Source organism: Macrobrachium nipponense, chromosome 41 (genome assembly GCF_015104395.2).
Source record: "Macrobrachium nipponense isolate FS-2020 chromosome 41, ASM1510439v2, whole genome shotgun sequence".
NCBI classification, from domain to species: domain Eukaryota; kingdom Metazoa; phylum Arthropoda; class Malacostraca; order Decapoda; family Palaemonidae; genus Macrobrachium; species Macrobrachium nipponense.
Genome location: NC_061102.1, coordinates 41817077 through 41842076, shown reverse-complemented (window position 1 = coordinate 41842076; position 25000 = coordinate 41817077). Strand labels below are relative to the sequence as shown.

At 42.5% G+C, this 25000-nt stretch overlaps 1 protein-coding gene across 3 annotated transcripts in view; it reads right to left on the bottom strand.

Annotated features, from left to right (window-relative positions):
* Positions 1 to 25000, bottom strand: part of LOC135212727 (mitochondrial tRNA-specific 2-thiouridylase 1-like) — an 82146-nt gene that overhangs the window by 31697 nt on the left and 25449 nt on the right. For all 3 annotated transcript variants that reach the window (XM_064246432.1, XM_064246434.1, XM_064246433.1), the window contains exons 2-5: positions 10732 to 10897; positions 7378 to 7562; positions 5684 to 5782; positions 2823 to 2950 (exon numbers count right to left, since the gene is read on the bottom strand). In XM_064246432.1, coding sequence (XP_064102502.1) covers positions 2823 to 2950; positions 5684 to 5782; positions 7378 to 7562; positions 10732 to 10897 — 578 coding nt within the window. The remainder of the gene's footprint in view (positions 1 to 2822; positions 2951 to 5683; positions 5783 to 7377; positions 7563 to 10731; positions 10898 to 25000) is intronic.

The following is a 25000-nucleotide window of genomic DNA, read 5'->3' as shown; positions in this document are numbered from 1 at the left end:
TCAGGCTAGAGTTTCCTCCACAAGGAATTCAAGGTTTGCCTCGAAACCTCCTGCCAAGCTTGATCGATGAGTCGGATGCATATCACAACATCGAAATGCTCCTTCCAAAATTCACGCAAGGTGAGGTTTGTGGTATAGGTGATGTCGAAACATCTCTTGAAAAGATGTTTCGTATACAGCTTCTTGAAGTTCGATATCACTTGCTGGTCCATGGGCTGGAGGAGAGGGGTGGTGTTAGGCAGAAGATAAAGAACCTTGATAAAAGAATACATACTCCGCTAGGATATCTTCCTCGAGGCCAGGAGGGTGAGCAGGGGCATTGTCCAACAACAACAGACATTTCAGAGGGAGGTGCTTCTTTTCCAAGAATTTCTTCACTGTCAGGCCGAAACACAGATTTACCCACTTGGTGAACAAAAGTCTCATTACCCAGGCTTTTGCATTAGCCCTCCACATCACTGGAAGCTTCTCCTTTAGCACTTTGTGGGCCTTGAAGGCTCGAGGAGTCTCCGAATGATACACAAGTAGGGGCTTCACCTTGCAATCCCCACTGGCGTTCAAACAAAGTGTGAGCGTAAGCCTGTCTTTCATAGGCTTACTCCCGGGTAGCTTCTCTTCCTCCGTGATGTACGTCTGACGAGGCATTTTTTTCCAAAAAAGGCCAGTCTCATCACAGTTGAAGACTTGCTGAGAACTGTAGCCTTCCTTGATCGTCATTTCGTCGACCGTCTTAATAAAGGCTTCGGCCACTTTTGTGTCCGAGCTGGCCGCCTCCCCATGCCGCACCACTAAATGGATGCCAGTCCGATTACGGAATTTTTCAGACCACCCATGAGAAGCCTTGAAGTCTGGGGTTGGCGTCGATGTCCCTTCTCCTCCATCGTCTTCGGCCTGGGCAATCAAATTGCCGAAAATAGCGCTGGCCTGGTGGCAGATTGCCGTCTTGGTTATCGTATCGCCAGCGATTTCTTTGTTTTTATCCAGACAAGATGCAGCCTCTCCATCTCGTCGTGCACGTGGCTCCTCTTGCTAGACAAAATAGTCACGCCCTTGGAAGGTGTAGCCGTATTCCTTAGCGATCACACTCAACCGCATGCGAGCTTCATATTTTCTAAAGATCTCCATCTTCGTCTGCATAGAAAGCATCCTCTTCTTTCCGTGAACTTCAGCAACTTTCTTGGGACCCATGACTACATGTATACTGTACGTAATTAAGTTATGTAGTATACGTAAGTACTAAAGTTCTCACACAACACGATAAAGTAGTACTACAAAGAAATCACTAACGAATTTACGTTAATAAACAAAATCGTATATGTGAACGAATTTGGCGTGCGTACACAAACAATGCTGCTTCGGAGTGACCGAAGAACGCCGCTATGTAGATGCACGATGGGAGAGATGCTGACCAATAGGAGAGCAGGATCTTATGGCGGTGACTAGCATCAGGAACCAATGGGAGAGCGGGAGGATGGTGGCGCGCGTTTTAAAATTGTTATCGGTGGTCCAAGCGAATCTCGGGACTTTACAGCAACAACCTTTCGTAACCTGAACTATTTTTGTATGTAGAGCCAAAAAAATCTTCGTATTTGCTTTCCTAACTTGAATTTTTCGTAAGTTGAGACTTTCGTATGTCGAGGTACCACTGTATTTGAATAAAACTGATTATTAGAGTCAACTTAACACAAATCACTTTGTGCAAGTATCCCTCTGATTACTTTGCAAATACAAAAACCGAGGATGAAGCACCTTCAGAGTCAACTTAACACACATCACTCTAGTGTACCCCTCTCTTTACTTTGCAAATGATAATGAAACTCAAATGAAAGGGTGAATTAATACAAATTACTCTAGAGCACCCCTCTCATTACTTTGCAAATGATAATGAAACTCAAATAAATGGGTGAATTAATTCACCCTTTCATTTGAGTTTCATTATCATTTGCGGAATAAAGAGATGGATACACGAGTAATTTGTGTAAAGTTGACTCTGAAGGTGCTTCACCTTTGGTTTTTGTATTTGCAAAGTAATCAGGGGGATACTTGCACAAAGTGATTTTGTGTTAAGCTGACTCTAATAATCTGCTGTATTCAAATACAAAAATTTTTATGTAAAAATTCTTTTCTTTTAGTCCAAACCATTGAAACACCATTTCCGATCAAACTGGTGGATGGCGGCCATCTTGGATTTGTTAGTCATAATGAGGCTGAATAATAAAATTTGACAAATATGAAATCCCTGACCCACAAAAAAACATAAAGCTTGCATTGATCAACAGTACAGGCTACACCATTGAGATGCCTGCTTCCAAGATGGCAAACAGCAGCCATCTTGGATTTCTTGGTCAAAAGGATGTTGAATCATTAAGAAAATACCAAAAATAAATTCCTTGACCCCAAAAACCCAAGAAAGCTTATGTTGATCAACACTGTAGCCCAAACCATAGAAAAAATAATTTTTAAGATGGCCTTTGGTGCCCATTTTGGATTTTGGCCCCTTGCAAAGTTAGCTCACACTTTTGCGAGGGTCACCCTCACTAATTTTTCAAAGTAACCCTCAAAGATGACAAATCCTAGAGAAACCTTTGTTTGGACTCCACAGTCACAGATGTGCCAGAAATGACCCAACTATGTGCGGATTCTTGGTAACTAGTTATAGTTGAATAATAGGATACTAAGAAATAAAAATACTGTGTGAACCAAGATAAATCACATTAGCTTTGATTTGATATTAACTATAATTCATATATATTCTGGTAACAGAAAACCTACTCTCACAATATAGCACATGAAGCAAAATAAATGAAAAGAAACAAACAAACCTCAGATATGAAATTTTGGAAATTTCTTGTACCAATGAAGCAGATGCCAGTAGAATCCTTTTTGTGAGCAACTCGATCAAGCTTAGCATTTTCAGCAATCTTTCGAACAACATCTTTCGTATAATCTCCTGTTATTTCAACAAAACAAATCAACACTTGAGAAAAGTCAATTATGATTTACTCATGACAAGATGTGTATTCATACTGCACTATCCGTAAACTATAACTATGTTATTTTTAAATTTCTAAGTTCAGCAGCTCTGCATAAGAACAAACCACTGCCTTTAATAACCCTAGGCTTCTGCTCAAAGTGGCAGCAGCATATCCATAATATTGAAGCCGAATGATTTTGCTCCACTGGATGTCAACAGATTTCAGAAGCATTAATCATCATCTACATAAACCACCAATAGTATACTAAAACTAGACAAAGTGATGTTATAATTTAAAAGCAAATACTACTATACTGCAAAGAACTTGTAACATTAGGGTCAATAGCCCTATCAATGAGGGTCTATGCCACCACTCAGTAAACCAAAATTTTTCTTCATTAAATGGCAACCATAAGCTTACTGCATCAACATCAATCAGCAAGACATACTATATTATATCCCTTAATCATGCTTCAGCCATGAATAAAAATTAATGAACGTGATCAAAACAAAAAATAAAAGCACTATTATTATATAACAATACTAGAGGAATTAAACTTTGGCCACAATTAAGACCAGCAATATTTCATCTAATTCTAAAATGACAATTTTTAATACCACAATTAAGACCAGTAATATTTCATCTAATTCTAAAATGACAATTTTTAAAAGTAAATTGTATTTTTCCTAACTATACAAACCTCAGGTCCTTTACATTAGGAATTACTTTCAGTGAAGCTGGAAAACTGGCTGCTAGACTTTTGAACAAGGTAGTTAGGTAGTATAACTACCTTTCAGGCAGCCAGGGATCCCACCCACCGAAAGTGTGCACTCCACTTTACTCTAGGCCCAGGAATCAGCCTGAGGGGTGGTATGAGGTGGGCATAATGTGCAAAGGGTCTCAGGTTTGCATAGTTAGGAAAAATACAATTTACTTTAAAAATTGTGTGAGGGAAGTTCCACTTCCTGAGCACGACCGGAGACCCCAAAAGTACGATTGCTCTCATCCCCAACCTCTCCTCCATCCTCCTCACTCCACAAATTGGACGAAGAGGATGAAGCAAAGGTCTCTCCTGAAAGAGAGGGAACAAGAAGGGGAAGCTTGCCGGGAGAGAGAAACGAGGATGAAGGGTCAACCACCAAGGGAGTTGTTGGGGGTGTATAACCCTCAGAAAACGCCTTGGTGCCCTTCCTCCAATAACATTTCCTCCCTGCAAACTTCACCGACTAAACAGGGGTCTAGAAACAACACTCATCACATGAAGTACAAAGGGCATGAGGGTCAACCTTGAACTGAAGTTATTACAGCTCTTCTTGCCCACCCCAGGACATACATGCTGGGGGGAGGGGGGGTTTAAGGGCTGTCTTAGCAGATTCTTTGGTTTGCCTTGCAAGATATTATAATCAAAATAGCAAACATTCAAATATATGTAATACACAACGAAAAAAGAAAGATCCCATCAGGTAAAGCTTTGCTAGTGACAGTCAGGCAGAAAGCATAGCGAACATGCGTCGCCATGTACTTACTGCCAAAGTAAGGCCATCAATATGTTATTTCATCAAAAAATGTCTTTGTACAAAGTTAAATCAAATTAATATACTAGATGACTGTATGAGAAATAAAAAGAAAAGGTAATAGTACAGTGGTGACATAGCTGTGCATTTTGTTTAAAAAGAAAAGAGCCAGATTTACTGCAAGCTACAGGGCCATTCAAAGGGACCAACACTGCTACCAAAAAAATTCACCTCTCACCATAGTAAAGTCACAGAAATAAATAGAGAGGGACCTTCCCTTTATGGTTAGGAAAAAACTCAAGAATTTTGTTGTCTATTGATATGCATGGCTCAATATGCCTTTACAGGCATCAATTATAAAATATGGGTCTATACAAAATGACACAATACTATATTAAAAAGTATATTAACTTAACCAGGATAAATAATCCCTACTTGCAAACAGTACACTATGCATGCCATCCCAGGGGATTTTTCTCATCAAACAGTACAGACAAAACAGTGATACTTAAAAAAAAAAAAAAAAAAAAAAAAAAAAAAAGTTCTTTCTTTCAGTGAAGGGCACACTGCCAATAGTACTTAAAAATTTTAAACTACAGTACAATAAAGGCTCATTAATCAAAATTTCAATTATCAAAAAGTCTGAAGCAAAACTATATTCAGGAAGCCTGCTAATGGATTCAAAATGGAGTTTGATACAAATATCCCAATTTCTGTCAGACAACATACCACCTGTCTACTCCTTCTTCAGATGGCTGTAAATTCATAACTGCCCTAGTGAATATCAAGTGAGAGCACTCAGTAGCCTTGTCACAGATTTTTCCACAGTGGTCCAAAATTCTTAGCTTCTACAACCTTCCAAATGGTGAGTAAAAAATAGATACACTATACCCTAATTAGCTCTAAATGTAAACATCAGTCTCGGCTTTAAGTCTTTTTACTTTCTGCACTACAAAATTTTAATAGATGCTGAATTCACAATGTGACTTAAAACATATCTCTTATAATCCAAAGAAAAACTTTGTGAGGACACATACGAGCTTGTATATACATTCATGGAAAATTCATGTGAGAAGCTCCATAGTTTAAACATATGTACCGTAATCTTACATGAAATTCAAACATCACACAGCTTTGTTATCTTTAATCACTCTATTCAAAGCTCGAGAAAATAGAAAGAAATACTGTACTTACCTAAAGGAAACATAGTTTGTTGAAGTGATTTTTGTGGTATCTGACTTAGGTAAAAAGTCTGATCTTTCCACCTGTCTATTCCTTGAAGTAACCTTGCACCTAAGAGAGAAAAAAAAAGAAAATATAATTTTGTGTCTTGCAACTACTGTACCATACTAGCTTACAACAAAATCATAAACTACTAACTAAAATAGAATCAAACTTTGCAAGCCAGTTAAAAACAATCTATAACAATGCATATAATAAAAATAAGAAGAGAAAAAAATCTTATTTTTCAAAACCAGAATAGTACAATTTTTTAAAGTAAAATTTACTTCTTAGTAAAAACCCATCACTTTATGGTAGTCTTAATTGTGCAACAGCTTGTTCCCCAGACACAATCCAAAACAAGATGAAGAGTTCCCACTTTGTCAGCTTTACATGCTGGCTCCAAAGTGCTTCTAATGGCAGCAAAATCATTCCAAATGTTGTCTGGCTTTACAGCACAACAGTCTCATGAGGAGTGTCTATTACCTGACCATTTAAAACTATCTTATAAATGAAGCCCATTACACCACATTTACCCCAAGATTGTCTTCTTCCACAACAAACAATGTGGTTCCATAAGAGCCTTTTTAACATACTCTTCTGAGTCCCAGGTGCCCCCAATGTGTTGGTGTCACAAGTGCCTGTAGTCACCAGATATACAAGTGATAATCATATAGTTGCCCAATGTGCCAAAGCATTTTGTGTTAGAAGTTAATATCTACATCACAGCTGAGTGTACTGTTGCCTGATGATACACAGATACCTCTTCTGGTGTATGATGTGGTTTCCTCACAGTTGTTTGACAATGCATGATGAGAGTTTCCTAGTGCATCATGGATGTCTGTGAGTTTACCTATAATAACATGGGTACCAGTACAGTTACCTGATTTCCCAGGGTATCTGTTATAATTAACTGATGTGTGTTAAGAACCTGTCTTCATAAGGGTGTTGATATAACTGACTGGTGTGCCCTTGGATATCTAGGACAGAGAAGCATAGCAGTTCAAACCATGTAAAGCTCAGGTTAAAAACACTAGTTCTTACCCCTGCTTCCCTTAATGCCAAAATTTCATCAATGATCATTCCAAACATTAGTATGTACATACCACCTCAAACTAATATCAATAGAAAAAGAATACAGATTCCATTTAAAAGCAAATGGTTATACAGAAAGTGAAATACATGAGTATAGGTACTAACACTTGTAACAAGCAAAATACCCTCAATTTTCTTTTGAATGATTACTAAACTGTTTTTGCTACGAGCAATAAGTTACACATTTTGTAAATATGTGCACAAAAGAAGATGTCTAGACTACTGTGACAATAACTTTTTACACATGCCTGAAAAAAATTACACCAAAAAGTGAGAATGCTAAGAAGGTAAGGCTGGGGGTTATTTACCGTGCACGTTGACTTCAGCTCGTATCTCCTTCCACTACATTTGATTTGATCAATGACTAGCTTAGGTTTGCCCCCAAAATGACATAAGTAACGGGGTTGTAACTTGCAGTAACACATAAGATAGTACAGACACCAAGAAAATAATACAAGAGTTTAATTACTAATGTATCAAAAAAATATTTTCCATATAAAGTTTTCTTCAAAGGAAATATTTACTAAATTATAATTCTTATCATAGCTAAAATTATAATCAATAATTCTTACCAGTATTTGGGTCATAATACTCAAGATCTTCTCCAAAAGAGTTTCGAGCATAATGTCCAGTAGCAATAACTTCTGTAGAGTGTACATCTTGTGCATACTGAAGAAATGTTGAAAACTTCATGTTCTTGTTGCATAATATATCAGGATTTGGTGTAAAACCTGCCTTATACTCTTCAAGCATGTACCTAAGGGGTAAAAATTCCAATAAGAAAAAATATGAGTTACTCATTATACTGAGGAAATGTGGTCAGATTTTTATTTGATTTATGAAAATTTGGCATTAAAGCCAATCACTGAGGCACTTTCAGTCATTCAATGCTTAAGAAAGTGATACAAAGGAGTTGGAGTGGTTGGACAGCAAAATGTAAGAAAGGAAGTGGGAATGGAAGTGAAGTATAAGACTAAAATATGGGTGTAACTAAAGGTCAAGGGGACACTGCAAACAACCTAGTAGTGCTTACAGAGCACCAAATGAGGTGCACTAACAGCACTACCCTCCTTGTGGGCATGGGAGGATTTTGACTGAGAACATAAAACAGGTGACAGAAAGGTTAATAGGAGAACAACACTATGGGTTTAGACAGGGAAGGTGTACAGATCAACAACTAATGTCTTAACAACACTAGCTCTGATCTGACCAAAGTGACTGGAGCTTCAAGATCTTTTAAGACTTCTTATAGATATACCTAATGTGTAAATGCATTAGCCACCTTAACCTTTAACTTTGAGAATTAGGTCTCATATTAGATACTTTTTGGTTAAAGTAGCCAAAATCCTTGGAGATCCAGAAGAGTCAGCATCCATCTGTGATAACTGGTATGTATAATAGACAGGCACTGATTAATTCTGAACCTCTATACCACAAACAGTACACTTACACTGTTCATATATTGCACAAGTAGTGTGTCTGTCAGGTACTGAACACAAAAGACCTGGCTTGCTTCAAAGTAAGATCATACATTTTTTTCTCTCTAGAATGAGTAATATTAAAAAATTTAAGGAAGAACTTTTCCTGGGAACTGTCAAGCCACCTTGTTGGGGCCTGGCCTTAGTATTGGAACATTGAAGTAGCTAAAATTTATGACTTTGAAAGACAAGATTCTTTAGAAAACCAGATTTAATGACTGAGTACAGTATTATCCTGTCCTATGCCCCAAGTTTTATTTCTGAGATACAGTCTACTAATTTTCTGTTTCAATCTTTATGATCTGTTGCAATTACTTCTCCTATACCAAGTCTGAAGTATTAGTTACTATCTTAGGAAGATGAATATTTTGGAGAGGATGCTCTCTTGCCTGTATCCTCTGGCACTGTCTTTTGGCTCAGACCAATTAACCCCATGGGGACAGGTAACATACATATATAGTATATATAATAGAATCGATGTTGGTAATCGAGTAAACTACATATCTTAATATGTATATGAATAAGGGCATACAGAAATAGTTGATAACAGAAAGATGAAAGTGGATAATAGAGAAATAAAAAACAAGTGATATTAACCCTCTTACGCCGAAGCGGTATAATCGAAATTGTCTCCCATATGCCGGGCCTGTCAGGGAGTGAGAGCGGAAGCGGAAAAAATAATTTTTTCAAAAACTCACAGCGCGCTTAGTTTTCAAGATTAAGAGTTCATTTTTGGCTCCTTTTTTTGTCATTGCCTGAAGTTTAGTATGCAACCATCAGAAATTAAAAAAATATCATTATCATATATAAATAATGCGATATATGATAGCGCAAAAAAAATTTCACTTATCATTGTATTCAAATCGCGCTGTGCAGAAAACGGTTAAAGCTAACGAGTTACTTTTTTCCGTTGTATTGTACACTAAATTGCGATCATTTTGATATATAACACATTGTAAAACGATCAAAGCAACACAGAAAAAATATTACCACAAAATGATGCATGAATTTGTAATGCGCAGACATAAAAAAATGTTTTTTTCAAAAATTCACCGTAAATCTAAATATTGTTCTAGAGACTTCCAATTTGTTTCAAAATGAAGACAAATGATTGAATATTACGATACTGTAAGATTTTTAGCTTAGAATTACAGTTTTCGACCATTTCGAACGAGTTAAAGTTGACAGAATGTCAAAATTTTTATATATTATTTTTTTATATGCAAATATTTCGAAAATGAGAAAAGCTACAACCTTCAAATATTTTTTTATGTATTCTGCATGAAATTGCGCACATTTTTATATACAAAACTCTATAAAAGGCCTAATATGAAAAGGAGCAAATATTAGGAGAATGCGACGTACGCATTTCGGAGATTTGCTGCCACGAATCGGCGCGCGGAGGGAAGGAAACGTTTTTTTTCAAAAATTCACCATAAATCTAAATATTGTGCTAGAGACTTTGAATTAGTTTTAAAGTGAAGATAAATGACTGAATATTACTAGACTGTAAGAGTTTTAGCTTACAATTACGTTTTTTGACCATTTCGGTAGAGTCAAAGTTGACCAAATGTGGTTTTTTTTCTATTTATCGTGATTTATATGCAAATATTTCGAAAATGAGAAAAGCTACAACCTTCAACTATTTTTTGTTGTATTCTGCATGAAATTGCACACATTTTCATATATGAAACTCTATAAAAGGCCTAATATGAAAAGGAACAAATATTAGGAGAATGCGACATACGCATTTTGGAGATTTGCGGCCGCGAATCGGCGCGAGGAGGGAAGGAAAAAGTTTTTTCAAAAATTCACCATAAATCTAAATATTGTGCTAGAGACTTCGAATTTGTTTTAAAGTGAAGATAAATGACTGAAATTCAATACATAAAATGCTTGTGTAAAGTAATGAGTTTGTATAGAGTAAATTTGTTTAGTTTTTTTAAAATTACATATTTCTCAAGATAGTTATACCAATAACAAAAATTAAAAATAAATTCCCCCTTGCCAGAAATTTTTCTCTTGGATAGTTTACTTCACCATTTACAAGTACAGTATAATACTAAAAGTATAAGTGAGAGGTTTCATAATTAAATGGAAAGGAGTTTTATAAAGAAAAACAGAAAGAGAATCAAGCTTTCTATATGCCCTGCTTTTAAAAATACTTATAATGCAGTCCCCGGTTATCGGCAGACTTGGTTAATGGTGATCCGGTATTTATGGTGCTTGTCTAGCACCATAAAATCAGCGATTTATGGCACCATAATGTGCTGAGTTCTGGTTATTGGTGCCATTAACTGGTTATTGGTACCTTTAACCAGTTATTGGCAAAGAAGCACCATAAATCACAGTTTCGGTTAATGGCAGTTTTTGCTTATCAGCACCCCACAGAATGGAACACCCACTGATAACTGGGGGACTGCCTGTAATTAAATTATAAATACTTACGTAAATACATCATTCCAATATTCTTTAACAAAATTTACTTCTTGAAATGGAATATCAAGACGGCGACATATCCATTCAGCATCTTCAGCATCTACATCATTCTGGCAGTGACCTTTTTCATCTTTGATATCCCAGTTACGCATGAAAACACCAATGACCTCATAACCTGCAAAGGTGTTGTTTTACCATTATAAATTAAATGCAGTTATGAAAGTTAAATATTAAATTTGTTTAACCCAACTTCATTAATTCACACATTCCTAATTCTGTGGTCAGCAGCTCCTGAAACACACAAAAGGAAAAATCCTCACTTGTGAAGGTATCTCTCCCAGCAGTGCCTCTCATGTAATAGTAGTAGCTAAGTCATTCCCTTTGTACCCATCAAACAAACATTGCCATTCAAACAACATAACTTATCTCCTTTGCTCCTAAAATGTATTAGTAATTTTGCATTCTCACTTCTCCATAGTATGTATTTCTGCTTGCTTCATTCATGTTTCTATGGGGACTTTTGCATTAATCCTGTGTTTAAGGTTTGTACATAATTCTCCTAAAATAACACTTTTATAATAAAATAAAATTTTACATATACTTGCCAAGTAATTACATAGCTAACAGTTTCCAGCACCGGCAGCTAAAATTTGGAATTCGCAGTAGCAATTCTTCTTTGTTTTGGCTATAGGTAACGAGACCCGTCCACTTTCGGAAAGAGGAGGAACAACTGAGCCAGGTACTTCAATTTGTTTATGACTAACAATCATCCACGTGTGGGGAGGAGGATGGTCTCCCATTCTGTAATTACTTGGTGAGTATATGTAAAATTTTATTTTATCATAAAAATGTTCTTTTTACATAAGTAACTTACCAAGTAATTACAAAGCTGATTACACATTGACAGGAGGTGGGGACTACTCTAACCCAAACCATTATGTGGTAATGAATTTGTGAATAGAAAAGTGCCTCACATTTCTGAAATGCTTGTTCTTTCCTTGTAAGAGAGCTGCTGCAAAAAAAAATACTGCCTCTGGTCGGACTCATCTTATGTGGTAGAGGCTGGGTAGTTTGACCCGGGTAGCCTACTACCTTAGTGGGAGCTTTGAAGCAAAGCCTATTGGTCTAATCGCTTGCAAAGATTAAGCACATAATGCCCCCGCCCAGGACACAGTACCAACAAAGACTAGAACAACAATGTTACCTAGTACGTATACCATAAAACTAAATTCCAACCCTTCACCAAAACAACTGGAGGGTATCCTGGTACCACGTACCCCCAGATGCCCCAAAAACACAAACTTTAATCAAAGCAAAAAGGTAGGAAGGAATGCTTCCTAGGTTCCCTTCCCCAAAACCATGCCAGCCATTGATAAGGGGCCTAACATACTGCATTCACTATTCATATACAGATTCTATTTCTTTTAGATAGTATGATGCAAACACTGACTTGCATCTCCAGAAAGTCGTTTGAAGGATCTCCATCAGGGAAAGGTTCTTCTTAAATAACATAGAAGTGGAAATCGCTCTGACTTCACGCGCTTTTACCTTGACAATAGGTAAAAATTCTTCACCTATTTGAGAATGTGATTTTCTAATCACTTCCCTTAAGAAAAATGACAGGGCATTCTTAGAAAGAGGATGTAAGTGATCCTTAACGGACATCCATAAATTACTGGAAGGGCCTCTAGTCTTCTCCGTCTTCAAGTAGAACTTCAGGGCTCTTACTGGGCAGAGGCCTCTCTCCTCTTCTTCAGGTCCTAATAATTCTGACAGACACTTAATTACGAAAGAACGAGGCCAGGGTCTACTAGGATTCTCATTTTTTGGCAAGAAAATTCAGATAGTGAACAGATCACGTCTCCTCAAGAGAACCAGACTCCTATCCATAGCCTGAAATTTACTTACTCTTTTTGCTGTTTCTAAGGCTATTAAAAAAGAGTGTCTTCTTTGTCAGGTTTCTGAATGAGGCATCCTCCAATGGTTCAAAAGGAGGGCCTGAAAGCCACTTTAACACCACATCTAAATTCCAGGTCACTGACTCTCTTCCTCTTTTACTCGTATCAAAAGATTTAATCAAGTATGTGATGTCTTGGTTTACTGACAAATCTAATCCTATAACCCTTGATCGTAGATGCAGATAAGCCTATGGAATCTATGAAAAAAAGGAGAATGTCTGCAACTTCTGTCACAGTTGTCTTAGAAGACAAGATACCCATTTTTTTGCACCATGTGCAGAAGATTGTCCACTTATTTTGGTAGACTGCTGCAGAGGATTTACATCTACACTCTGAAATTGCTCTAGCAGCCTTCTTGAAAATCCTTTTGCTCTAAGTAATCTGGTTGACAGTTTGAATCCCGTCGCAGCAAGGGAGGATAGCCCTTGATGAAACCTCTTGAAGTGCAGTTGTCTGAGCAAATTCGTCTTCTGAGGGAGCAATCTTGGGAAGTCTACTATCAGTACCAACAGATCGGGAAACCACTCTTTAGTGGCCAGAACGGGGCTATCAAAATCATGGACACATTCCTGTGTGTTAGCAACTTGTTTTGTACTTCACTTATTAATCTGAATGGAGGGAAGGCATAAAGGAATTTGTCCAACCAATCCTGTAGCATTACATCCGTAGCCAGTACTAGTGGATCTGGTACTGGGGAGAAGAATGTTGGTAGTCGATAATTTCTGTGTCGTAAAAAGATCGATCATAGGTTTTCCCCATAACTTCCAGGGGGATCTGCATACCTCCCGATCTAGTCCACTACGTGGAGATCACTTGATTCCGTCTGGTCAACTGATCCGCAAGGACGTTGAGTTTCCCTTGCACAAATCTTAATGTTTATTGTCGTCCAATTCTCCTTGGACCACAGCAGGAGATCCCTTGCTGCTTCATACAGTGAAAAGAAGCGAGTTCCCCCTTGTCTGCTGATGTACGCTAGTGCCGTCGTGGTGTCTGAGTGCACTGCTATTGTTCTGATGCAAAGCTCCTGATACCTAAGTGAATAGCTTTTAACTCTTTCACATTAATGTGCATCTCCTTTTCCTCTTGAGACTACACTCCCGACACTTCCTTGGTCTCTAGTAGAGCTCCCCAACCTACATCCAACGCGTCAGCCTAGAAGTTCAGGTCGGGGTTCTGTGGGTGAAGATTGACTGATTGCGTCATTAGCTCTGGCGTTACAACATCTGGGTAATTGACACCGAAATAAATTAAATAGAACAAATTAAATTTTAAATAAATTTCATATAAAAATATCTATAAATATTTGTATATAAAAATTTTTTTCATATGCTATAAAAGTTCTTACATAGACAATCTACGTATAATTTAAATTTGGTTGAGGAGACCTGCCTCCCCCCTAAATTTATATAACTGCTCTATATTACAATCCTTTCCAAGAATTGTAGCTAGAATAAAATTACCTACTCTGTCACGACCCCAAGACAGGAACCTATGTCTCAAATTCCCGAATCTGGGACATTCAATCAACAAATGTTTCACAATCAAGGGCACAATACAGTTCTCGCAAAACGGAGGATTTTCATGAGACATCAAGAACCCATGTGTAAGTCTTGTATGTCCAATCCTCAATCTGCACAACATCGTTTCTTGTCTCCTTGGCATATACGGATATGACCAAGGAGACACTGATGAACTGATACTGCGCATTTTTTGATTAGTTAAAATATCCTCCCACTGGGACTGCCAACATTTTTTAACTCTCTGACCTACTAGAAGATACAAATCCTGATATGTGGGTGATGAGACTTTCCTTCCTGAAGTCTTCCTTCTGATTTCCACCACAGCAGATGACTTTGTATCTCTTGTGTTACTGGAAACAAAAATAAATCAGGCTGACTTTTTCTGTTCCTGCTGGCCCTGAGATAGAAATGAAAAACTCTCAAGTGGAGTCTCCCTAATGACACGAACTGCTCTATTGAGGCCAAAGTCCCGATCAGGCTTATCCACTTGTTGGCCAAGCAATATTGAAGTGTGAGAAACTCTTGTATAGTCTGAAGACAAGACTCCACTCTTTTTGGGGATGGAAAAGCACGAAAAAGAAGAGAGTTCAAAGTCATCCCCAAATAAACTATCTCTTGAGAAGGAACCAGTTGAGACTTTTGGAAGTTTATTATCAATCCTAACTCCTGAGTAAAATTTAGTGTCCTTTTTAAGTCTTCAATGAACTGCTCCTTTGACTAAGAGCGAAGAAGCCAGTTGTCCAGATACAGAGCTATCCTTATTCCTTCTAAATGCAGCCATCCTGCTAGAGGAGCAAGAACCCTTGTGAACGCCTGTGGGGCCAGGAGTCTTGCTCTCACTGGTACACAGACGAGATCTCTTTCACTTTTTGGGAACCAATCTCATAGAGTTTTTCCTACTGATTCGAGAGACACAGCAGACGTTTGATCTCATTCTGGGGTTTGATTTCGGTCTACTGCCACGAAAAGGAAAGGACTGCAAAGGGGAAGCTACCTTCATGCTCGATGGAGTAGCTTCTTTCAGCCATCTCGTGGTAAGGGCTAACAATTCTTGTTGACTTCTTCTCAGGACCTATCACTATTCAAAAACAGAGGAAAGAGGGAGTTCTTTACCAATGGTGAGAATAGAAGAGTGGACTTCTGAACCATGGTGACTCCTTTAGTGGTAAAGGAACACCGAAGCTCCCTCTTTTTCAACACCCCCATTGCATAAAAGGAGGCTATTTCTCCGGAAGCATCCCTTACTTCCTTGTCTGCACAAAATGACAATTTGTCCAAAATTGCATTTTTCCTAACTATACAACCTGAGTCCTTTTACAATAGGAAGGTACTAGCGGCAGCTGGATAGGTCGTAAGCTTTCGAACAAGGGGTTCGGTAGTTAACTGCTTGTCCGACAGGCGCGCGCGCGCGACTGGGAGGTAAACAAATCACTTTTGCTTTTGGCCCAAGCAAAAACTGCAGAGTGAGGGGTGGCATGAGGTGGTACTATGTGTAAAAGGACCTCAGGTTTGTATAGTTAGGAAAAATGCAATTTTGGACAAATTGTCATTTGTTCCGACACGGCATACAAACCTTCGGTCCTTTTACAATAGGAAGACTCACTTCTTGGTGGGAGGAATCTGAGTCTTTTGTGAACAGACTGGTGTTCGCCCAACCTTGGAATGCCTCCCTGGTCGTAAGAGCGAGGGAGGGATCCAAGCCTCTGTCCGATTGATCGGGGTGTGCACCGCAGGAATCAATGGTCAGACCTCTGGACCAAGTACTAAGAGAGAGGCAAGCGTATCTCTTCGTACCAGCAAACAAGAACAAGTTCCTATTTGTAAGAGGCAACATAAAGTTATGGTTTGTCTCTTGTTGGCATCCACTTCCCCCCCCTTGTAGGAGGAAGTGGTGGATATTCGCTCCCATCCCTAGTGAAAGGGATAGGATGGGGCTCTGTCGAGTAGCTCACCGGCATCTCGTCCTTATCCAGCAAGGTGATGACCGTATCCCTCTACCCACAGGTAAAGGGGGAGAAAAAGATAGGAAGAGAAGCCAGTCACTCTCTCATTCACTTATCTATTCTTACAGTCACACCAGGACTCGATGCTGTTCAGCCTGCTAGGGTCTGGGTTAGCTACACAACGTGTTGAGCACAGCTACCACGGGTCCCAAGGAAAACGATCCAAGGACCTGTGGGCAATATCCAAAAGGTAGAAGGAGGTGCCAGTGGTCTGGTTGTACCAGACCCCTGCCTTCAGTACCTGCGCCACGGAGAAGTTCTTGTGTAACTCGAGGGAGTGTACTTCTAGGTCATCTTGGTGCTGACGAAGAGTCTTCAACACTCAGCCTGGGATGTCGAGTTTCTTCAGAAAGCGCGGTCGCGCTTTCACAGGACAAAGCAGCATCTCCTTCGCATCGAAGGCGGTGAAGTCCATTAGGGAGGGGATTGTGAAGGACTCTAACCGATCGTCAGGAACCAAGGGTTCTGAGTCTTCGCTACGAAGTCGGTACGAAATCGAGCGTCACGAATCCCCATCCCCTGGATGCTTGACTTCGCAGGAAAAGTCATGCAATTACCTCAGAGGAAAAGAAGGGAATGGTCGTATGACCTATCCCTCTTCTCGACTTCGGTGATGTCCTGTACCCATACTGGTCTATTCGTCTGCAGCGAAGTGTCTCACATTCTCCTATCCCCATGCAGTGAAGTTCTTCTCGGTAGTGGATAGGACACCGACACTCAATGGTGGGTGTCGATGGTATGGGTACTGTGACAAGCCGTTAGGACGAAGAAAAGACTGTTATGGAACAACCGAACTAAGTCCACAGCGAAGTTCGTAACAGACTTGGGCGCTCTGACAGCTGCCGACTGACTGCGTTCGGTAGAGGTGCAAGTTTGTCCAAGCACCCGAGCAAGTCACGTGACCTTCGCCTTAAAAGGGTTATGCCAAGAGACTAAACAAATAATTTGTTCGTCACCGATGCCAGAAGGCGTGGTGATGATTCTCTTAAGGCATGTGCCCAACAGGCGAAAGTCAATTGCCTTCTAGAGACCGAGGTCCCTGATGGCAAGATATCTCATAGTATAGTTGATTCTCAGCTAAGGAGAAACAACACTATGTGTCGTTGAAGACGAAGGTGTACAGAAAAAGCAACCTACGTCTTCACGGCTGAACCGAGAGAAGGATTCTCAAGATTCTGAACCTGTGCTACAAAGACTGAGAACGCTAACCGCTATTCATTGCTGTCCGGTGAGGATCGTAGTTGCAATAAAAGCGGAGCGCTTTTCAGTAATGAAGACAGGGAAATACTGCCTGAAGAACTGCTTCTCATGGGCTGAACATTTGGAAGTAGAGCTGTCAGGTCGGAGAGTAGGCGATGTCTTCTGACATATCTGTTAATTCGGGGCGAGCAATGAATAATTGCACACCTACGAATACGAGATATTTTGAAGACAAACTCAGATGTCTGCAAAAATCATTCGCATTATCGCTGTGCGATGCAGCGGAAGACTAGTACAGACTTCTGTTACCGTGCGGTAAACAGAAAGATGAGAGAGTCCAAGAGATATCTCTGTTGAAAATTCTCGCAATGTCGAAGGCGATGAAATCGAGCGCCACAGCAGTAGATGGTCCTTCATTATTGCGAGAATCCTTGTTAATCAGAGACCTAAGTCCATGATTGTTGGGCAGAGATACGGTTCGGTAGTCAATCAAACCAGGGGAGAGAGAGACGTAACGACCGTGCATCTCCGAGACCTAGCTGATACTGAGCTGCTATCAGGCAGTTCAATACGCAGTAGCTCTCGTGACTCGTCATCCTGAGTGCCAGGGTAATCCATTATTCCACGAAGGAATGCGTTCGGCTAGAACCATCGAGCATAAAAAGAATACGCTCGAGCAATTATATTTTAACCGAAACGGATTTGGTAAATACAAAAGCTGATTTGGTGTTGTCGTGACAATACCAAGTATCTAAAATCGAAACTGATAACTGCTGGGAGGTTGCAGGCAACCCCGAGTTGCAGTTTTCAATTTAAGATACAATTCGTCTCGGTCACAAACCGTAGAGTTAACTACGGTATGCGCCTACCCCCCGGACAATTCAACTGTTAAAAGAATCATGTCGCGAGGGTAATATACGTAGTATATTTGTAGGTTCTGTACCACGACCTCCATCCTAAATTCTTTTCCTCTCGAGGAATGAGAATAAGGATTGGAGATCGACCGCCTTCGTTCTCTAGTCAAGAGAGTGAGGGAGAAGTCTTTCCCAAAGGAAAGCTTCAATGGTGAACAGAATACCGAAGACGATAGTTCAAGCCAAACTGGAAGTTCCCGTCCGTTCTTCTCTATTCCAGGTTAATCGCCAAACTGTGAGATACTCTTCTTTCAGCAGCAGTCTTCTTCCAAATGCTAGAAATTACAGGAATTCGAGCATAAGCGAGGTTCCCGATTATCGTGTAACAATTATCGGGGATTCTCGCTCACTTTGGACCGTGGTCTCGCCTAAGTGTTTGGAGATCGTAAAAAACTCGAACACTCTGAGTGCGCTAGAAATTCCGTAGAATTCTAACCACTCTGCGAAACCCCCCACCGAATTCGTCAAACGACATCGGCTGGTGGTCCTCTCGATTCCCGTAGAAATCGAGAAAGGGGCAGTATCCCTTCCCTCCTCAACGACCGGGGCTTACGTCAGGTAGGGACCCGAACCTAAGGTCCCCCCCGGTAGCGCAGCCCCTAAAGTGGGATCTTACAGAGAAATCTCTGTAGGATCCCTCCCCTTCCTTCCCCTCGTAGCCGTAAGGAGAGAGGGAATGGGGGAGGAATTGGATACTGGCTCGCCTTCCCAGCGGAACTAGCAGTTGGAGAAGAAAAGGAGCAGCCATCGCCTTATGGCGATGGCCTCTCAGAGCCTGGGAAAACGTATTCGTCAGGATAAAACGTTTTTCCCGAGGAGGGTTACGAACTCATACTGTAGGTAAGGGTCTGCCGCCACTGTGAACGTCGTCTGGGTGGGGCTGATCGACACCTGACAGGAGAGAGCCGATACCGTCCTCAGACTCATTCCAGTCCTCGTCGAGGTCGAAACCTCTCAGGAGGACCGAAGGGTTATTCAAATACGGTGTCCGAAGACACGTAGAAACGCCTCTGTCGCAGTAGAGGAGGTGAAGTAGCTTGTTCGACCGGCCAGAACTGAGAGAGCCTTCTTGTCCGGAGACGAGAGACTACCTGGTTCAACACAGTCGGCAAGCTCCGATCGCGGCAGACCCACCGTCGATTTGGGTTCCCTCTCGGGCCCCAAAACAAAACAACTCGAGCCGAGACGTGGCTCTGCTGGTGGGAGCGACGATCCTTCCCCGAGGTCGTTGTGCTGACGAATCAGCGCCATAACCTCGGCAAAGTTCCTCTGGATCTCGGAAGTCACAGCATCTTGCAGAGTGGGACCGTTAAGCCTTCCCTTCGAACAAGAGCATATTCCGAGAACCTTCCTCCTAAGAAGGGGAACAGCGACAGCCCTCTCGGTCTTGTCCATCCACAATTGCGCATACGTCCTGGCCGGTCCAAGAACCGTGCCTGGCACGTAGGGCGTCGTGGTGGGATCATGAGGGGCGCACCCCTCACGATCACTCCTCAATACCTAGCTCCTCCCGGTGTAACCGAGGAGGTTGAAGGTACGGGAGAGGCAGACCTGACGCTCCCCTCCTCGCTCGCTGGCAGAACCAGCAGGCTTGGAGGGCTGCAGGCGATCGTCAACCCGCGGTGGCGATCGAGCTGCAGGCCTGGTCGAACCGTCTCGCTGTGGAGAACGAGAGGACCTCTTCCCAGCCTCAGCCAGGTGGCCGGGTCGGGACCGTCACGGCCCCGGATATCCAGCTGGTCGCCGCAGAGAGCGAGAGCTGGTCTGGAGTGAGAGTCGCGTGAGCGGCTGTCACCAGTCTTCCGCCCCGTGCCGTGAACCTGACGCTGAGCGAGCTCAGAGGTCTGGATCCTGGCTGCACGGTCGCTGGTAGGCGACCGTACACTCGGTACCTCCCGCGAACGAGAGGCCAAGACGGACCCTGATGCAGTGGCAGAACCACTGACACCAGGCGAGGAAGTACCGGTGTTAGCCGGTACCCCTCTGGTCCCCGTAGTCTTCTTCCTTGCGGAAGAAGAGACGGGCCCCGCTCCCGAAGGAGCAGGAGGACCAGCGGAAGGAACCCTCCCGTCCCACCGAGGTGAGACGGGTCCCGAGAAGCTCCCGAGGGAGACTTCTTAGGAGGGAGGAGGCAACCTTCTTCTTCCTCGGCTGTGAAGCCTTAGAAGTCGAAGGGGAAGAGGCGGCAGCCGACGACGATGAAGAAGATGAAGACGACGACGACGACACCTTCCCCCTCTTTCTTCGTCAGCTTCCTCAGGACAGACGTAAGTCTGGGGTAGTTACCACCCACGAACAGGGACAGACGTCAGCAGTATGGGCATCTCAGGAACAGCAGGCACAGCCAGCACAGCATCGGTAGGGACAGCCAGCGCAGCAACGGCAGGGACAGCCAGCGCAGCAACGGCAGGGACAGCCAGCGCAGCAACTGCATGGACAGTCAGCCCAGAATCGGCAGGTACGGCAAGCAGCACCGGAAACACAGGAAGTGGAGCAGCAGCCAGCAACATCCTGGTACCGGCGGCAGGTCCAGGGGGCGAGCTCTAGGGCAGCGGAAGTGTGGTCACGGCCAGCGCTGGCAACCACGAGACAGCGCGGCAACCACGAGCGGCGGCGGAACGTCCCCCCCCTCTCGGTACGGCGAACGGCACTTCACAGCGGCTGTAGGCAAGACTGTTACCACGTGAGGCGAGTACACCAGGTGAGAGGTACGTCGTCACCTGGAGCGTGGTCACCACTCCATGGGTGACCGCAGTAGGCCCAGACATAGAACCGCAGTCCCCTGGACACTAGCACCCCTGCAAATGGAAGGACGCCCATACCTCACCAAGGTCCACCCTCGTGGCAGTAGCACCTGCGGAAATAACAGTAGTAGTGATTAGTGGGGGGGAAGTCCCCTCGCGCGGGGGGGTGAGCCCCACACCGAACGAGTGGAAGACCCCGAATACAATTGTACATCGGGCACCGAGCGCCCTCCCCCGCGCTCGACGGATCGGGCGAGGAGAAGAACGCAGATAACCTCCCCCCCCGAAGGGGAAGGGCCATCTGTGGGAGCTGAGCGGGGGGGGGGGGGGGGGGGGGGGGGGGGGGGGGGGGGGGGATTCTCGTTCCCCACCCCCGCACAGCACCCATGTACCCAACAATAATAATAAGAGCCCGAGAGCAATCGTGCCCTCGGCCCGAATGCAAGGGCATAAGGATCAATTCCCTGACTGAGCGGAACTTGAACCAAATAAATATTGATGCAATCAATAATAAAAGGAATAAAATGAAAAAGAATCTTGCATTACGATTCACTTCACAATGAATAAGGGCTCGGATCGAGCGCATTTGCGCCCTCGGTACCGAGCGCAAGGGTAAAAGGATCCATTCCCGATTATGAACGGAAACCTTGATCCATAATGAATTGATGCAATCAAAATATATATGAAAATGAAAAAGAATACTGCGCTTGCAATTTCACTTCATACAAATAAAAAAGGGGAAGGATCAATTCCCGGGAAATAGCGGAAACATTGATCCAAGTAAATAATGCAATCTCAATAAAATATGAAAATGAAAAAGAACTGCACTTGCGATTTCACTTCATTCAAATAAAAAGGGGAAAGGATCAATTTCCGGGTAAGATCGGAAACTGATCCAAAATGAGTATTGCTACAATCAAAATAAATATATGAAAATGAAAAAGAATACTGTACTTGCGATTCCACTTCCATACAGAATAAGTTTTCGTGCCGAGCGCATTCGCTCGGCAACGAGCATACAGGTCAAAAAAATATAAATGAAAAGGGCACTTACGATTTTCATCTACACATTTCCAACCAAAATATAAGCTCGGAGCGAGCGCTCTCCCGCCCTCGGCACCGAGCATACACAATACGGGGAGGATCATTTCAGGGGAAAATGAATTCCCGCACTTACGCCCTTCAGACCCGGCACTCGGGTAATCGGAGGGCGTGGAGAAACCAAGATCCTTTAATTCGCAATTGAATTCAATGGAAATAAATATGAAATGATTGTACTTACAATTCAGTTTCACTAGATAAATAGAAAAAGAAAAACACAACCATGCGAAAGCAACGACGATGAAGCGGGCAGAGAGCGACGATACACGTCTACACGCCAGCAGGCCGAAAGCAAAAGTGATTTGTTTACCTCCCAGTCGCGCGCGCGCGCCTGTCGGACAAGCAGTTAACTACCGAACCCCTTGTTCGAAAGCTTACGACCTATCCAGCTGCCGCTAGTACCTTCCTATTGTAAAAGGACCGAAGGTTTGTATGCCGTGTCGGAACAAACAGGACATCAAGCAGATCCAATCCTATGTCTGATGGGAAGTTGGGGTAATCTTGAATCTTCTTTGCCAGTGCTCCTACAGACCATTCCAAAAAGCTGATAACCTCTAAAATCTTGAAGGTATTTCTCAAAAAATGATCTAGTACTGCTGAGAACATTATCTTGGTAGCAGAATATGCTGACCTTCAGGCCGAATCTATAAGGCTAGAGAAGTCCCCTTGAGAGGAGGCAGAGACTCCCAAGGAAGGAGCTTCTCCAGTCACGTAGTATGCATACCTTCTAATTAAAAGGTGTGAAGGGGGATAACTAAAGCAAGCCTTCCCTTTCTCTCTCTTGTCTGCAAGCCACAAGTCCACTCCCTTAAGGGCTTTCTTCACAGAGATTGACAAAACCATCTTTGGCAACTTTGTTGCTTCCTTTACCACACTTAACTGAAGCATTGTAGTAGGAGAAGCAGGAGCTGCTGGACAGAAGAAGGTAGGATGAGTACACAACAAAAAGTTCAGTAGTGCTGCATTAGCTGAAGATGACAAAGCCTCTTCTGGTGCATTGACTTCTTCCTCCTCTACTGACGACACTGGAGAAAGGAGAGGATCCTAAGTAGTTTTCGGCACACAGGGCTTCTTTAAGTAGCCTAAAATGTCATCCAACTTCTATTGGACAGGATCTCTAGACTGTCCTGGTCTCGCCAGATCTTACTGAGGTGCCAAATTTGCTAAAAAAATCCTTTTCTAGCACCGAACTCGCTGAAGAAGCAAAATACCAATTGGGATCCTTCCCTGTCCGTCACCTGAGAACTGGCTGTTCCACTAATACCAAGCAAACGTTGTTCACTGGGTGTTCCACCGAGCGTTTGACTATTTCCGGGAGCCTGGAAGACGCTGGTTGCTTTGGCGCCGACTGGTGCTTGTTAGCCACTGAACATTTGAGTGCCAACTTACGCGATTCTGGGCCAACTGCACTTTCAGGCGCAGGCGTGCTCTCTCGGCTTTTAACTGGCGATGAGCTCTCCAGAGAAAACTTCTCTTAGCTATCCCAAAACCTGCACAAAGGAACAGCTTCTCTAGACTTCTTACACGGAACCGCTGGTGCCACCAAAGCGTCAGCCGCAGACCTTTACAGTGGTCTGGAAGAATCACTATACCACCATCAGCACCTCTTTTCCAGACTGGAAGCCCCAGAACTCAAGGAAAGACGGTGCACTTCCACCTTTCCAATTGCTGTCTGCTGTCTTCACCTGGGATTTGGTGACAGATGAGACTGAGGGGCTGACTGCCTGTGGGCAGACCCTTGGGCTTCTGGTATGACTTCTCCCTGGTGATTTTACAGGGGAGTATGTCAGTGACCTTTGCCTAAGAGAATCAGCAGGACAGACAGCCAGCTCCTACACTTGCACTTCACTTACAACACTTTTGCGCTCCATGAGAGCTTTCACTGAATGACCTAATTGAGTCACTGTATTGAATAGTATTTCGAACTCACTGTTGAATTTACCTTCTAATGCAGCAATGGTGTTGGGGTTAAGAACCTGGGAGTTGGGATCAGGATCAGGAGGAATAGTAGAAGGGCTGGGCATGGGAGAAACAGAGTGGACAGAAACAATCAGAACATCAATAGATTTAGCTAACTCTAGACTAGCAGTCAACCTGTCTTGTCTAATATCACAATTTTTGAAAGTAAATTGTATTTTTCCTAACTATACAAACCCGAAGTCCTTTACATAAGGAATTACTTTCAACATAGGCTGGAATACGGCTGTTAAATTCTTGAACAAGGTGGTTAGGCAGTAACTAGCGTCTGGTAGGCGGGTAGGCCCGCCTCCCCAGATGTAAACACTCCTCTTTGCCTTTTGGCCCAGGTTTCAGATTGAGGGGTGGCATGTGTTGGGCATAAATGTAAAGGACCTCAGGTTTGTATACTTATGAAAAATACAATTTAATTTCAAAACTTGTGATTTGTTCCAACACGATACACAAACCCTTGGTTCTTTACATAAGAAAGACTCACTGATACTGATTAGTGGGAGGAATGTGAGTAAGCCTCTAGAACTGACTGGAGTTCTCCTGGGTTTGCATTATTGCCAGTCTCCTAACTCCCCTTGCTAGAGGAAGGAGCAGGATTGCTTTTATGATTCTGATAAGAAAAATAGAAACGAAACTCGATCCAGCATCCACCACCAGTCCAAGGAAAAGAGGTTCCAAGGACCTGTGGGCAGACCCAAAGGAAGAAAGATATAAATGGGGTCATAATGAGACCACATTTATCTTCTGGTCCGACATATTCTTTGGAGTGATGAAACATACCCAGCCAGTGGCACTGCTTGGTCTCTGAGAGAGCGAATAGTGGATGTATCCAACTTGGATGTATCCAACTGCAGAGAAGTTATCCAC